Raw genomic sequence first — 16,474 nt, forward strand, 5'->3', positions numbered from 1 at the left:
CAATTGGGCTAGCAGACCAATAATTAAAAAAAAAACCAAAAAAGCTGATAATGCTTCATTGTTTTTTTGTAATTTATTTGGGTTATTGAACCCCAAGAACTCATCTGCTTCGAAACTTCACATGGACCCATGTAGAGTTCAGAGGCAACAGTGCAGAGTTGAATGCTGGGTCGACCAGGTTGATCCCAGTGTTGAACTGCAAGCACCCAAACTCCACACAGAGCCTGGAGATTCCAAGAATTTCAGATATTTCCATCTTCATTAAAAATCAGATGCTTGTACACTGGTTACAGTGGAGTAAGATATCACTCCAAGGGCCTTTCATTTTCCTTTAACAGTAGAACAGAACTCTATTTTACCTTGAGAAGCCATGTGAGTACAGAGTCTCTGTAAGGCACGAACTTGCTTTTCCCCTTTCCTGCTGCTTGGTCTGCAAGTGATGAGATAACCAAACCTAGTGTTGAGAGTGACCTATGGAAGCAGCAAATTGTCAGCGGCTTGAACAAGTAACAGGTATGTGATTCAGCAAAATATACAATAACAAGTAATTCTGAAATTTAAAAAACAGACTGTAATATAAAATAAATTTGTGAAGATAAACTAATTCCAGTCATAATATGAGCCACAGAACTTATAAAGTCTACGGAGACATGTCTGCAAAGCTAATGGGTTCTGAAACTAAGGGCATTAACAAGCAGCAACATACTTCAAGGTCAGAAGGAACACTAATAGTACGTTACAATGGGACTACTATGCAGTACCACACACAGTCAAAGGAAAGACCTCCCAGAAAGTGGGTAGATACAAGAGACAGAAGGAGAAAAAAGGGTAAGATTTCACAAGGAATGCATGTTTAAACACAAGAAACCGTTTAAACCAAAACTGTTCCACAACAGACAGCTTCTCCCCAACCAGCAACAGACAATTTAATAAACAAGACATTACAGAGTAATAAACCTTTAATACTACTTGGCTTTTAACTACTTGGCTTTTAAAGTTTGTTTAAGCATACTCCAACAAAGAAAATAAACTATTATCTTTCTGGTCTCATGGGCTAAATATTTTAAAGAAGATGCAATATAATGTAACTAGTTCAAGCATATTCCATATTATGACTATTATATTTATAGTACTATATAATAAAGTAATCATTGAAATATCTAAGAAACAGCACAGCAGCTGTATTCAGATGGTATGACAAACCACTGACTCTTGTTCTCTTGTGCTTCCAACAGGACTGAAGGCTTTCTAGTCTAGTAAGTTGCAACTTAAGTGCCAATTTGCTATGACATCCAAAGCACAGGTGTCAGGGCAAAGTGAACGGTAAAACGTGGTCTAATCCCAAGTTTAGAAATCCTACTACACAGGGGTGAAAGAGAATATTATTCACTCTGGCTCCTAAAATTGGTCAGCACAGAAAACTGGTTTGATTCAAGGCTTCTCAAACGAGGAAGCTTTCAAATGTACAACATGCATGAGGGGAAGAGAGAGAATAGCATATGAGCACCAGAACTAGCCCTGTTTGTGCCAATCATGGACAAACAAATGTTTGCTGCAACCTTTGAATGTGTTTCCCTGGCAGCCTAATATGATATACACCCACAAAGCTCCATGTTTTATCTTTATTTCAGAGAACGCTTGGCCACATGCTATTGAATTTTATGTAAACAAAAAACCTGCCCCAAAGTTATTGGAGGAAATGCTTAACTGAATGTACAGTACTTTCCCAAATGCAGATAGCTTCTATATGCATCATTAAATACACAAATGATTAAATACTGTTACTAGCTGCCACAATGATTCATTCACCCATTCGTTCACACAAGGTGACTATGACTGGGCCTTTCTATCAACTGAGGGGTCACACACAGCCTCTCACTAGGGGGCACACTAGACTGGCATGCTGTGCTGGATTCCAGGACTTTGTAACTAAGAGCCAACCTGAATATAAAGAGTTAACACTACAAACATGAGCGAGAGAGATCACTTCTGATTAACTGGCACTCTGTCCTCCAGCCAATCAGTGGGTGGTTAATTTGAACAGAAACGACAGTTGGAGGACAGTTTTTGGAGAGGCAGAGGCTGAGTGAACAACTTTGTACTCTTAGCTGAAAGCTTTGCTTTCTGAAGGGATTGTCAGATGTCGGATCTGTGTTCCCTTGCTGCAGTTTAAAACAGACACACAGGGACACTGGTCATCTGAGAGACAGAAGGGAAAGTGTCCACATACACCTCTCCCCTATTAAATATTTTTGAGCAGATTAATGGAGCTTTTTGTGACTTCATGACAGGTCGGTTGCTTTTTAAGAAAACAGTACAAGAAGCAAAACAGGCAGCTTTTAAACATCTTGAGGAAAGCACTGCACAGCTTATCTTCCTAAAGACATTACTGTGATTCAAAGCAATAGTGTTAGTTTTCTTGTTCCTGTGAAAGAAAGCAACAGTTATTGACAGTGATGTTTGTTATGATATGCCAAACCAAAAAGGCTTTTCCCTCCACAAATGGTGCCTAAAAAGTAGTATTTGAAAAATTGATAATTTTCAGCTTTTTCAGCTCCAGTCAAAGTGCTCTTTAAATGTTTAAAGAGCTGCCTAATCCGCTGTTGCTCAATTCACACGGGGTGGGGGTAAGGACATGGCTGCATTGAAACCGAAGGGAAATCTTGGTGGGGGAGGACTCTGGGAGGGCAGTTTTTTAAGATGAAGACACCAAATTTGCAATGGAACAGTTACTGCCTCTCTTTACACAAACCCCTAAGTTTGGTGAAGTTTGGGTCAGGTGGTCCCATTTCTCCTCCTTTAAGAACAATGGAAGATCAATGGGGCTCTCTTTGGGAGCCCATAAAATTGGACCCCTGATCCAATCTTTACCAAACTCAGGGGTTCTTCTAAGGAGAGTCACCAGCAGTTCTGCTGTACATTTGGCATCTCTATCTTACAAACTACTTCCCAGAGCCCTGCAAAGATTTCTCATGGAGTATGATAGACACCCAACATTTTTGATATTCCAAAAAAAGCCTGAACACACCCACCCACACCCCCCACACACACACACCCCGGTATGGAGATTCAGCTTTTTTCAGATCTATTCAAAAATTTCAGGTCCGTTATACCTGAATCTGAGAAATATCATTTTTTTCACTGTACACCCCTAGTTATTATATTAAAGTGTCATGTAACAACTTGTTGCTTCAGTTATGAGAGGCCCAGCCTCCTTCAAAGGCTACACACCCTTAAGCTTGGGCTTGCTGCCTGTTAGCTACTTTTCCATTTTTATAACACAATGCAGTAAGACTCCTAAAGCCTTAAAGTCTGCAAGATTCACAAGCTGATGCAAAGTCCACAGCCGCCAGGGCAAACTGGTTCATAAGGATACTGTAATTTGGGAACACCTTTTAATTAAAAGGACTGCTGCTGTCCTTCCACTAATGGAAAAGGCCTACAGAAAAAGAGCTATTTTATTTCACACTTGAAGACATATTTAGAATGCAGTCTGATGACTAGAATCTTTGTTTAAAAAGGCTTCTGATAAATACAACTAGAAGGAATGTTGCTTTGGAAAGCACCAGTACCCTTACTTGTTGATGTTGCTGCCTTCTTTCAGACGTTCTCCCGCTGCTCCTGTTTTAGAGACTCTTTCGCTTCCAGCCAAATCTACCAGACTGACTTTACTCACTTTCTCTCCTGAGTTCTAAACAGAAACAAATAACAGCATTGAGAGAAACAATAAAACTTCTGAAAAGTTTACACAGTGTAACAAACGATGAGAAGAACCAAAAGTATATTGCTGTTCTTCAGCTATTTCAAACAGTCGCTTTAGTCTTGTTGTTGTTTTTACATTCTTAATGTAACAAATACCCATCATTACCTACAAAATGGTTAGCAATCAATAAGTTTAATAAGCCCATTTCTCATTTGATTATGCTGAATCAGCATTAAGTATTTGCATAGTCAAAATTAATTTTGCCATTAGGCATAAATGATGACACATAAACAGTTGTAACAAAAGATGCATGATGGAAATTTTCTTTCTACCCCAGCCCTAAGAAAACAGAATTGCACTTACTTACTTTTGGGTCATGTTCTTTGTGTGATCCAATTGTGCATTCATACAGGAATGAGCAGGTACAGAACAGCCCATGAAAACCTTTCTGGTTTTCAATGTACAGGATGCTGTCTGTCCCTTGTTTATGCTCTGTTTTTAACCTAGTAGTGATCCCTAGCTTTTAGCCCTCCATGTGAACCACAGACTTCCATGGGGCAATATTAAAACAAGCAATTCCCCTATAAATTTTAAGAGGATATACTTTGAAACAACAATCGCATATACCCATATGAATGCTTGAGTAAACAACTCTAGCTACACGTTACCTTTCAAGTAATCAGTAAATATTCCTCCTAGACACAGTCAAATTGTCAGCCTATCATGGAACCAAACCAAGATGCTCAGAATGCTGAACTGGTATATCAATACCAGCATATCAATACCAGGGGTGAAGGATAGTTTAATATTAGGAATATATTATCGTCCCCCTGACCAAAACGCACAAGAGGATTCTGAGATGGAAAAAGAAATTAGAGAGGCTAACAAAAGCAAAAATGTAGTGGTAATGGGCGATTTTAACTATCCCCATATAAACTGGAAAAATGCATGTTCAGGTCATAGTAAGGAGAGAGCATTCCTGGATTTGCTAAATGACTGTGGCTTAGAGCAGATGGTTTGTCTGGAACCAACCAGGAGGAGGAGGTGATCCTCTAGGATCTAATTTCTATGTGGGACCCAGGACTCTAGTGCAGGAAGGAAGTCCAAAGTGTTGTTGGAGCCGAGTAGGGAAGCCAAGCCGACTGCACAGTTGCTATCAGATTCAGTGCATCTCTGCAATGAGAGACAGGGTGGGACAACTACTAAATGTTTATTTACATCTAAGCCTCTCTAGAAAGGGTAGAATTTCTCAAAGATGAGGGGGATAGTGCGCAGGAAGCTTGGAAAGGGAAAATTGCAAGAGAGTCAAAACTATCCAAGATGCTTGGAGGTTATTTGAAAAACACAGTCATAAAAGCAAAGCCAAAGCTGGAATGTGTTCCGTGAAGGTTAGGAATGTGCAGCGCCTAGTTCAAAAGAAAGCCACCCAAGGGTTAACAAAGGGAGGGGTTAGGAGGGAAATTATTATGAAAAAAGGTGTATTTTAGAAAATGTGGAAGTCCAACTTGACTTCTGATGACAGAGAATACCAGAGGGAACACAAATGGTGGCAAAAAGAGAAGCAAGTTAGCTGTAAGGGGAGGCAAAAAAGGATTATGAGGAACCCATGGTCTATGAACATCAAGACTCAAAGCAACAAACAGTTCTTCTGGCTTACACATCAAAAGTAGGAAGCCAGCTAGGGAAGTGGGTAGGCCTGTTAGATGACAAAGGAACAAAAGGTGTGCTAAAAGGATGACAGGGAGATTTGCAGAGAAGCTGAATGAATTTCTTGTGCATCTGTCTTCACTCCAAGGAGGAGGTGAGGTGGGAAAATTCCTGCACCTGAAACCAAAGCTTCCCTTAGGAGGTGGAATACAAGGAACCTGAGTGAAGATAGTGGTAGACAAAGGGAGAGAAGTTCTGGCAGTCATTGATAAACTAAATGCTACCAAATCCCCTGGCCCAGATTGCATTCCACCCAAGAGTTCTTAAAGAGCTCAAGCATGAAAATGGCTGATCTTCTCACTTTAATATGCAACATATCCCTGAAATCTGCCTCCATCCCTGAAGACTGGAAGATGGCCAATGTCACACCAATATTTAAGAAAGGGGATCTAGGGGGACCCAGGGAGGACTACAGAGCCAGCTCAGTTTTGACATCTTGTTCCTGGCAAATTAGTAGTGAATCTACTATTAAAGTATAAAATTAGTAAAACATGTGTACAAAAGCAAGACTCTGCTGAGGGGAAAGAGCTTCAGCATGACTTTTACAGGGCAAGTCCTGTCTTCACAAACTTACTTTAGAGTTCTTTGAGAGGTGTAACAAGCAGGCATGTGGATAAGAGGGAACCAGTGGACATTGTCTACTTGGATTTCCAAAAGGCTTTTGACAAAGTTCCTCACCAAAGACTATTGAGAATACTCAGCAATGAAGGAATAAGAGAGGAAGTCCTCCTATGGATTAAAAACTAGTTGAGCAACAGGAAGCAAAGGGTGGGTGTAAATGGGAAGTTCTCACAATGGAGATGTAATGTATTGTATTGATTGTGAGGTACTGTATTGTTTTAAGAGTCTGCAGCTGTTGCACTGGAATTGGTAATCAGTAGGTGTGTTATATTGAGCACAGCTGCAGAGTGATTTTAAGGCTATGTGTGAGTAGCAGCTTTGAAATAAAGCACCATGTTTTGTTCCTCCGACTCCTGATTCTTTGAGACATAACATATTGGCGACGAGGATAAACTTATGACGAGTCTAGCATTCAGTGTTTTTGGTGAAGCAAGCGACTGTAGCCCAAGGTAAATTATGGCTTTTCAAGGGCAGCTGGAACAGTTTAATTTGGAGTTTCCCCTTTGAAGCCGGCAGAGTTATGGAGGCCCGATTGGGAATTTTATCTTCTGGCAAATGGCATAATAGACCCAGAAAAGGGAAAAGAGCCGTGTTTTTTGAGTCTCCTCTGTGGTGAAGGGGTGTTTCGACCTCGCCTCAGCATTACGATAGAGCGCCAAGAGACTTACCAGCAACACTTGTAGAGATACTGGCTACATTAAGGAACCTTATTTCATTCCCCTAAACCGTCAGAAATAAGCTAGACGGAGTGTTTTTTTATAAATGATGATCAGGAGGGGACTGAAACATTTACTGGTAGATTTCATGGTTTGCAGTCTGTGCAGCGGTTGGCACAACAATGTAATTTCTCCAATTTGGAAGAAATGTTAAGGCGGATCGTCTGGTCTGTGGCCTAGAGAGAGGCACCATTGCAAAAGAAGTTGCTGCTGGCAAAGACAGACCCTGACTTTTCAAACGGCTGACATACCAAGAAAGCCTTGAATTTTGAACTTGCTGCAGCCTCTGCACAAGGGAGGTGCTACTGACAAACCAGGAACCCACAGAGATTGGTAAAACAGCTGGCAGTGGGACCCTTCCGTAGACCCGGGTAATGGTGAAATTCAGAGACCTGCAGCATGGTGCAATGAAGATGGGAGAGACCTACCTGCCAACAGAGGGGGAGGATGTTAACAGAGAGAGAAATGCTTTTCGGCTGAGCTGTGAGTGGGCCCCATGAGAGAGAAAGGTGTAAATTTAAAGAGGCACAATGTTTCTATGGTAAACGTGGGGGGCATATTGGGAGAGTGTGCAGAGAAAAAAAGGCAATTTCAGGGGACTACAAGAAGACATGTTCCCAGCTCCATCTACTTACGACACTCTGTGGATGCACCTTGCTCGTCCCCATGTAGCTGGCTTGACCTGGCCAACCCTCTGGCATAGAGCAGGTGCTTGTGATGAGTAAGTTTCACATGAGCTGATGTAATTAACCACGATGCAACCAGAGATCCAAGCGTGTGAAGTTGTCAGTGACTGTGAGAAGATCCAGGATGTCCCTTGTGTGATGGAAGACATGGATTCTGGGTCCAGCATTCTCCATCATTCATGGGATTAACTTATAAAACATTCTTGCCCTTACAGGGATAGATTTGGATTTATTCAATCTCTTGGTGGACTTACTCACTTACAGGATTATCAAGGACATAGAGAGTACCTGTGGATTTGGCATGTGTAATGTCGGCGAAATACTGGCATACCTTTGATGAAGGTCGAAATTGTTAATAGTGGAAGGTTAAAGGCGGACGAGCCGCATTAAAGGCCGGACTATTTTAGGAGGTTGGGATATTAAGCGTGGTAGATGCAAGGGGAATCCGCACCGACATCAGTAAAGGTTGCGGAGGGCCATCCAGGATGCCCCAGCACCACAGCCGTGCCAAGAGTTATGGCAGGCATTTTTGGGATTGGCTAAATTTTGTACTCATTCATTCTTAAAGCATAAGGTCATTAATGATGCCACTGCAAAAAATCTCGCTGCATGGATAAACGGGTTAGTGTGGCAGTGGACAAGCCAGCATGAGGCTGCATTCCGATAGCCGTCCGTACCATAGTTGTCATCAGAAAGTGTACTTGGTTCATTTCCGACGAGAGGGTTTCATTAATCGATTTGACATGGGCGCCTCCCCGCATGGAGTTGGAGCAGGGCGTTGTCGTCAACCGATGGATATGCGGGAAGTTCCAAATTCATACATGACCCAGGACGCTGGTTCCATAACGGATGTAAATCTACGTTAAACTGGATAAGGAGGCATTAGCAATAGTGGCCAAGCAGTGTCTATCATTGCGTGTATGGGCTACCATTATCATGATTGTTACAGACCATGCAAGTCATTGTTGGGATTATTTTCCCCAGAGCCGCCAGATACACCATGATATTGTCCCCAGGAATGCTGCTAAAGCCGCGTAAGTACCGTTCCTGAACGCATAAGGATTAAGGTCTTGCATATACCAGTCGGGAAAGAAAATTGGCCGCGTAGATGCGCTGGAGTCATTACCAGTACAAAGGGAGGAGGGCGATCATTCCCCACTTTGGGAGGTTTTGATGTTGGAATCGCGCATCAGAGTCGAAAAAGTAAGCGTAGAAAGAAGAGAAAGGTAAACTAAGGACCCAGTGTTTGCCCGAGCCTTTGAACTGGGGCATGGGAAGGCTGGGTCATTGGGTAAGTTAGAGGGAAAATTCAGACCATCGGAAATGAGGTGGCAGCACGACATATCTGTCCACAAAGGCGCTTACCAGGGGAAATAGAGAAAGGGATCCCAGCAGGCCTTTGGCGGGATTAGGGGTGCTGGAGGTCTTTGCGCTGTAGGGCAACCCGGAATAGTGAGGAATGAAGGTACTGGCCCGTGAAAGTTGGGTGTGGTGGGCCAAAGATGGACAGTGAAATAGAAGAACGCTTGTGGTGCAGGGAGTGTCAGATAACGCTGACCTGCCCGTCCTCTGGTAATTCCCCTACCTATCAAATGTGGAGAGTTCACAAAAAGACCGTGGTCGAAAGTACATATTACCTTTGCAGGAATCTTTCCAAGGCCAGGTGTTTCTCACCGTAGTGGACTCCATATTCCAAATGGCTAGAAGGTAGTGCTGCAATGCCACCACGACACTGCCAAACAGTTATTAGGGCACTGCATGGGTTATTTGCGTAACTCCATGGCCTCCCGGATAATGGTAAAATGGTGGATAAATGGGACAGCGCTTTAATCCAAGGAGCTTCTAGGATATTCCGGGCCAATGGTAAGCATTCCGCCAGGTTACCTCGGCCCCTTCTAACCGGGCTACGAATGGGCAGGCAGAAAGGATGGCGCGTATAACTGCTGGACGTACTGTAAGCTGGCCAGTAGAGGGGGATTGGGACGCCCGGTTAATAATCGTTCTTTTGCTAATACGTTAATATAAATAATCGCGCTGCGCCACCGGGAGGAGTCCTGCAGAGCTGCGCAATGAACCTGAAACTTACAACGTTGCTGGACCGAATGCATCCTTTTATCCAGCTGATGACTCGTCCACGGAAAGAAGATCAGGTGGCTGAAAGCACCTCGGACATCTGATAGGGATGATAATGGCAAAGGTCCGGGGAAATTATGGAGTATGGTATCCAGCGTTTTTCATCCCAGCAGCTGGTGAGGCAATGACAGGGCCCTTTGGTCTTATAGGGCGGAAACTGAAGAGGGGCGGTGGATCCGTGACAAGGCTGCTGGACCCGGCAAGGAAGAGAGTGCCAGGTCCAACAGTAGATCAGGAACCCCAGGTCCCCGAATCTAGGGCGCTATAAGGGGGCAGATGGAGCTGCAGGATGAGTGAAGCTGGCAATAGTCCAATCTGGTCCCAGAGGAACCTGGGGCGTTATGCGGCACAGGGGATGGAGATGGTGATAAGGAAACAGCAAAGGGTCCAAATCGAAGTTCGGCAGAACCAGGAACAAACATAGACTCCAGGAGCTAGAGCGGGAGCCTTGCTTCGAGACGATCTCAGCGAAAGAGAATCCCACCAGATTACTACAGGCGAGTTAGGGGGAATGGGTGTAGCCGTAATTGTACTGGATTGTGAGGTAATCGTATCGCAGAGTCTGCAGCCGCTGCACTGGAAATCGGTAATCAGTAGGTGTGTTATATTGAGCACAGCTGCAGAGTGATTTTAAGGCTATGTGTGAGTAGCAGCTTTGAAATAAAGCACCATGTTTTGTTCCTCCGACTCCTGATTCTTTGAGACATAACAGGAGAGATGTAGGGAGTGGTGTCCCCCAAGGATCCGTTTTGGGACCAATGCTCTTTAACGAACCCATTCATAAAAATGACCCAAGCACGGGTGGTGAGCGTGGTACTGCGCCAAGTTTATGGATGATACCAAATTCATGTAGGGCGGTAAGAACCGCAGGCGGATTACGGTAAGAGCTCCAAGCTTGACCTTTGATAAATTCAGGGTGATTAAGCAGAAACAGCAAAATGCAGTTCAATGTAGCAAAATGTAAAGTGATGCACATAGGGGCAAAAAATCTGTTTATTATGGGTGCAAACTCTACTTCCTCTCTCTTGCCCTCCTTCCCATGCTTTTGCTTGCAGTGTGTGACTGAAAGCTTCAACCTCCGGAAGGCCTTCAGTCAATCTTCAATTTTCTGCACTGGAATCCTGATTTGTGAGGAGTTAAGAAACTCTAATCTGACCAGGTGCCTATATTTGGACATGATGGCAAACTAGAATTTGACTGAAAGCTTCTTAAACTTTGAAACTGACACTATTGTTTTAAATATTTGCCTGGAATTACATGCCACAGAAACAGCCTTACTATTTAGTATGTTTGGGCATGACCGATTTTATAGAGTCCTTTGGCTGAATCTACTTACACCAGACTGCAGGTCATAAAGTGTCTGAGTTACTATAATATTAAATACAGCATGGGAGCGGCTGCTTTCTTCATTCATGTTGGTTGCTGCAACAGTTCGGGACTTGTTCCCTTCTGACATCAATGACTCAATATCCTGAAGGAAATCATAAGAGAAACAATGGAAATGACAATGAGTCTGTTCTTCCCACTGTGCTATATTTCCAACTTACTTTGAATGCGCTGTCAGTTCAACATTACAAAACGTGAAATAATTTTGAAGTGCATATTAGTATAATCTCAAGTATGATATGCTAGGTAGCATATTTTGCCTCCTTTCCTATGGAACTATATTCTACTACAAAATCCCAGAATAAATTTCAGAAGAATTACAAGAGCTACCATCAGGTTCACGCCCTTAGGTTCACCGCTAACCCAGAAAAGGATAGGGAATTTTTTGTGAATTTGGTAACCATTTATTCTGTTACTTTTAAGCACAATTCCAACAGATTCTCCCAGTCTTCAGTTTCAGCCAAACATGTTCACAATGTCATGTTACGTAAGGTATTAAATGGCCAATACAAATAAATCTAGGTCATATCTAATCTGTATGTCACTCTACTTTTTCTAATATTATCTTCTTCAATAATTGGCCTAATGAATCATTTTGTTCAGAATCACTACCCCTGTTTCCCCAAAATAATACATGGTCTTATATTAATTTTTGCCCCAAAAGATGCGTTAGGGCTTATTTTCAGAGGATGTTTTATTTTGTTCCCCATGATTTTGCGCCCCCCCCACATGACCAGATCAGCTGCGCTGGGGAATCTATAACTAGGGCTTATTTTTGGAGTAGGGCTTATATTTCAACCATCCTCCAAAGATCCAGAAAAATCATGCTAGGGCTTATTATCAGGGTAGGTATTATTTTCAGGAAAATAGGGTACCTTTTCAGTATACATAAAGCAAAAATTTGATTGACCAGTTTTTCCTCAATATGCTTAACAATTAACTCCACATTTAAGAAAACTCTCCCCCATTAATAAGGCTTAGGAAAATGAATTTGTTTGATATACCAGTCTTGAATATTTGAAATATCTGTCAGAGGCTAGAGAAAGAATACTATGATATCTCCATTAAGAACTATTAAGCAAGTCATTTCTTACTTTGAATATTACAATCAGAGATATACAGGTATATTAATATCTTTCTTCCAGCAAAAATGAATACTAATATCGATTTTCCTATAATTGAAGAAATGTATAATCAAGATGCTACATTTATACTCTTCATTCATTTTGGAAAGGCTTCTAATTGCTCACTATGTGCAGAATTGATAAGTCCATATACTCTTCAATACTGGCAAGTACTCATATTAATTTACTGCTTTGTGCAAGTTTGACAAATAATCACATACCACGGCTTCTATGTAAAGTCTTTGCTTACCTCAAAGCTTGTAACTGCGAGTTGAGACAAACCATCTACATACGGACCCAATACTTTGTGCTCACGAACTTTGAGGGACTGTCGACTCCTTTGAAACAAAAAGAAACAAAATGGCTAAAATTCACTAGTAAACGCCATGCTTCAATTTCATTTCAACTGCAAAGGATCAATGACAACGATAACATGGTTTACCTAGCCCTGTGGTGGCGAACCTATGGCACTCCAGATGTTCTTGGACTACAAATGGCCATGCTGGCAGGGGCTGATGGGTATTGAAGTTCATGAACATCTGGAGTGCCATAGGTTTACTAGCCACCCCCACTCAGCAAAGCATGAAACCTTCCTCTAATCTAAGGAGCCTTTGTTCAACTTATGGAGCTCTTCGGAAGGAATACTCCCCACGCTTGAGGAAGTTTTTACACTTTGCTGATTGGAGTGGCTGAATATACTTCCATTACTTTAAGCAACATTTCTGATAATGCAAACTGATTTTCAGTATTTTCCTTCTGATGAGCTTAACCTACAATTGTCTTTCACGTGCTGAACCACAAGGCAACCCAGTGAAGCAACCGCAGTATAAATTAAAAAGGGTGATCCTGTGAGCTGACCTCCCTCCAGACACATGTTTTCGCTGCAACGTTAGTCTTATAACATTATCAAGCTATCTACATGGATGTCAAAATGCAGTGCCAGCTAGAAGGAAGTAACTATCACTGGCCTTCAGCATAATCATCAGTACCGAGACTATTAGAAACGATATGAGTCTCGGTGACTGGAATTTATGGTTGCCATTTGAACTCTTTCAAAAACCTCTTTGAAATACTTACAAATATATCTGCACATTTTAAATTACATGTGCCAGACTTGGGACTTTTGTACCCTGTTTGCTCTCTTTATGTATAAAATTGCAAGGGGTGGGAATGATACTCAAAAGAGCAAAGGGGAGTGCCCAGAAGGGATGCTGAACCCTTTGTGGCTGGCAGTTCTTGCACCTACATCTTTTTAGTTCGTTTCTTCCACTTAATACCAGCAGAGAGCCCAAATGAAGCACCTGGAGGGGAAGGGGAAGGAGAGACCTGAATGGGAGAAAAACTCAATCAACTTTGCCTACAGACTTTAGTTGTTTTCTTCCTCCCTACACACACACAAAATGGTGCAAAACCTCCTTGAAAGATATGACTCTGCCATCACTACAAGTAGTTTGTCAGCTACTGGATGAATTTCTAATTTCTAATCTGCTACGTTAGAACACTAACAAAATTACTCACCCTTTAGGGTCCAGTAAATCCCTGACTTTCTCATTATAAATTTCCATATAGGACACTTCAACTTTAAACGTATGGGAGTCATTTTCTTCTAAGGTAATTCTCTGAAATAAAGCACAGCAGAGTCGTGGAATCAGACCCAGCTGTTCCGTGTTGCCCATCATTGAGAAGGATTTTCCTGAACCTAGAAAAGAATAAATATGGGAAAGAAACGTAATTTTAAAAGCAATATTGACATTTTTCTTTAAAAAAAATCCTTACTACACTCTTCCAATTTGAATAAAACCCAGGGGTACACCTGAATATTGTGACAGATGATAACCGATCAACATGATCTGGTGACTAGAAATTATAGACAAGAAGTACACAGACACATCAGAACAGATAATTTTCAGAAAGAATGCACTCTGTCATCAATTGCTCTATTTTTTGACACTGTAATCAGATACTCGATAACAACTATCACAATTGTTTAACTCTTCATTACAGGATAGTCATGTAGGTGAAAACTGCTATCCATATTATTTATTTATTTATTTATTTATTTATTTATTTATTTATTTATTTATTTATTTATGGGTTTTTTATACCGCTCTACCCCCGAAGGGCTCTGAGCGGTGTACAACATAGTTTCATCTACACAGTGCACAATAACCCATATAAATACCCCATTAAAATTAGATTAAAATACAGCGATAAAAATTAATAAATAAAGATGACGTCCCGCAATAACCCCAATTAAAACCCTCCCAGAGGGGGGAAGTAACAAAGGTGGATCCCAAAGGGGGGGGCACTCTCAGCGACTGGACACTCCAAAAGCCCGGCGGAACAACTCAGTCTTACAGGCCCTGCGGAACTCACCAAGGTCCCGCAGGGCCCGGACAGCTGGAGGAAGAGTGTTCCACCAGGCAGGGGCCAGGGCTGAAAAGGCCCTGGCCCGAGTGGAGGCCAGTCGCATCATTGAGGGGCCAGGAACCACCAGCAAATTGGCCTCTGCCGAACGCAGAGGCCGAGTAGGGACATATGGGGTAATGCGGTCCCGAAGGTACGAGGGTCCCAGGCCGCGTAAGGCCTTAAAGGTCAACACCCACACCTTGAAGATGATTCGGAACTCGACTGGAAGCCAATGCAGGTGGCGCAACACAGGTTGGATGTGACACTAAAATGATTTACTCAATTTACAGGAAACATGTACAAAATAAAATTAGCAGCAAACCTTCTATGGAGAGTGCCTTTGAACTAATATAAATTAAATTGTGCCTTTGAACTAATATAAATTACAAATGAGGCTGTCTACTTCTTCAGCTCTTCTAAGCAATTCACAAGCTGGAGAACTATGAGAAGTTCCCACTAAAAAAAATAATGAAAAATGTACCTCTGCCCTATCATGACGTTTTTTGAGTCTGAAGAGTGCTTGCAGGTCTATGTATTTATTGACCTGTTATTTCATCTCAGCCACATATATATACAGATCTTCAACCAGAACCTATACATATTTATTCAGGGGTAATTTAATTCAAGTAAAATAGATTTAGCAACAGCTGATTACAGGTTTTGAGCTGTGAAATTATTGCTAGAAAATTCTAGTATTCCCTTACATGAATTTGGCTTAACATATAATTAACTTTTTATTGTGCTAAGCAATTTTTAAAAACAGTTGAATTGTAGCTTGAAATTTCAGCCAGAATCCACTTCCAGGAAATTTATGAATTGCTACTACCAGATTTCACCTGTTATTATACACAATTGGTACCACATTTAAGACAAACCCACACAAATTACACATTTTGCATGGGGAAAATATGCACAAGCCACAACACTCTAACTCATTTGGTTCTTGGTGCTGAATATGTTGTTCATATTCTGCCTTCAGTTTGAAAATAGACAACTATAACTCTAACCCCAACTGTGGTTATTTTGAGCCATTCATGCCATGATGCGACAATGGTAAGACTACATCCTTCAGAGTGTTAACAGTGCTTCCTGTATATTATCAATAATTCTTAAAATAATCTGTAAAACACGTTAGAATTACTCCAATATTACTGAGAGGAAGAGGAAATTTGAGTGCAGCAACTCTGCCCAGGATTGCTTACTGAGTTCACAGAAAGTTGACCCAGGAACTTCCTACTTCATTGCACTACAACAACCAAACATATTTTTGGTCCTGTCTACACCATTCATTGAATTGGCTCAATTTGGTCTTTATTTCCATGATAAATCAATCAGCCCTGAGTTGGATAATGTAATAATGAAGCCACTTTCTGGAAACACAATACATACATTTCAATATGGCTGCCACTAGACATTTATCCGGTTTCACTGACTCTTCTGAAAGATAATGTAATTATGCTGGACTCTTGTGGGAGATGTAGCATTATATTTTGATGATTATCTTAAAATACAAATACAGTAAAAGCTTTATTATCGTGCACCTATGGAAAATGAGAACTGCTGGTTAATCAAATATGCCAATTAACACAGCTTTTCACTATTTTTCTCTCTTTTTATTATTGATTGTATGCAGGTCACCCTAGCAACTGGCAGATGATGGGAAGCTGGGGTGCCTTACCAGCTGTGGAGGGAGGTCAGTGCCAACATCACTTCGAGATGTCATCACGTCAGCAATGTTTAGGGATACACTCTGGTATTTGGTCAAAACCTCTATGGTAGGGCCATATTGACCATAAAGCTTTTGCCCAAATACCAGAACATTTCCTTCAATGTTGACGGCAAGATGATGTCACTTCTGGAAGTGAAATCGTCACACTGATGGGGCTAGGGGCTCATTTTAAGTTTGGCAAGACACCTGCCAGCCAGTTGGATGGTGATGGGGAGAGGGGCCAAAATTGGGGACCCCCATTCCTACTCCGAATCTGGCAA

General features: G+C 41.7%; 1 protein-coding gene across 5 annotated transcripts in view; it reads right to left on the minus strand.

The window, feature by feature from the left end:
- The window catches only part of KIF13A (kinesin family member 13A), an 82,480-nt gene that overhangs the window by 39,096 nt on the left and 26,910 nt on the right, over nt 1-16,474 (minus strand). For all 5 annotated transcript variants that reach the window (XM_048507643.1, XM_048507645.1, XM_048507644.1 and 2 more), the window contains exons 6-10: nt 13,595-13,775; nt 12,327-12,414; nt 10,903-11,037; nt 3,579-3,691; nt 360-471 (exon numbers count right to left, since the gene is read on the minus strand). In XM_048507643.1, the coding sequence (XP_048363600.1) occupies nt 360-471; nt 3,579-3,691; nt 10,903-11,037; nt 12,327-12,414; nt 13,595-13,775 (629 nt within the window). The remainder of the gene's footprint in view (nt 1-359; nt 472-3,578; nt 3,692-10,902; nt 11,038-12,326; nt 12,415-13,594; nt 13,776-16,474) is intronic.

The sequence above is a fragment of the Sphaerodactylus townsendi genome, linkage group LG09, assembly GCF_021028975.2.
Source record: "Sphaerodactylus townsendi isolate TG3544 linkage group LG09, MPM_Stown_v2.3, whole genome shotgun sequence".
Classification (NCBI taxonomy): Eukaryota; Metazoa; Chordata; class Lepidosauria; order Squamata; family Sphaerodactylidae; genus Sphaerodactylus; species Sphaerodactylus townsendi.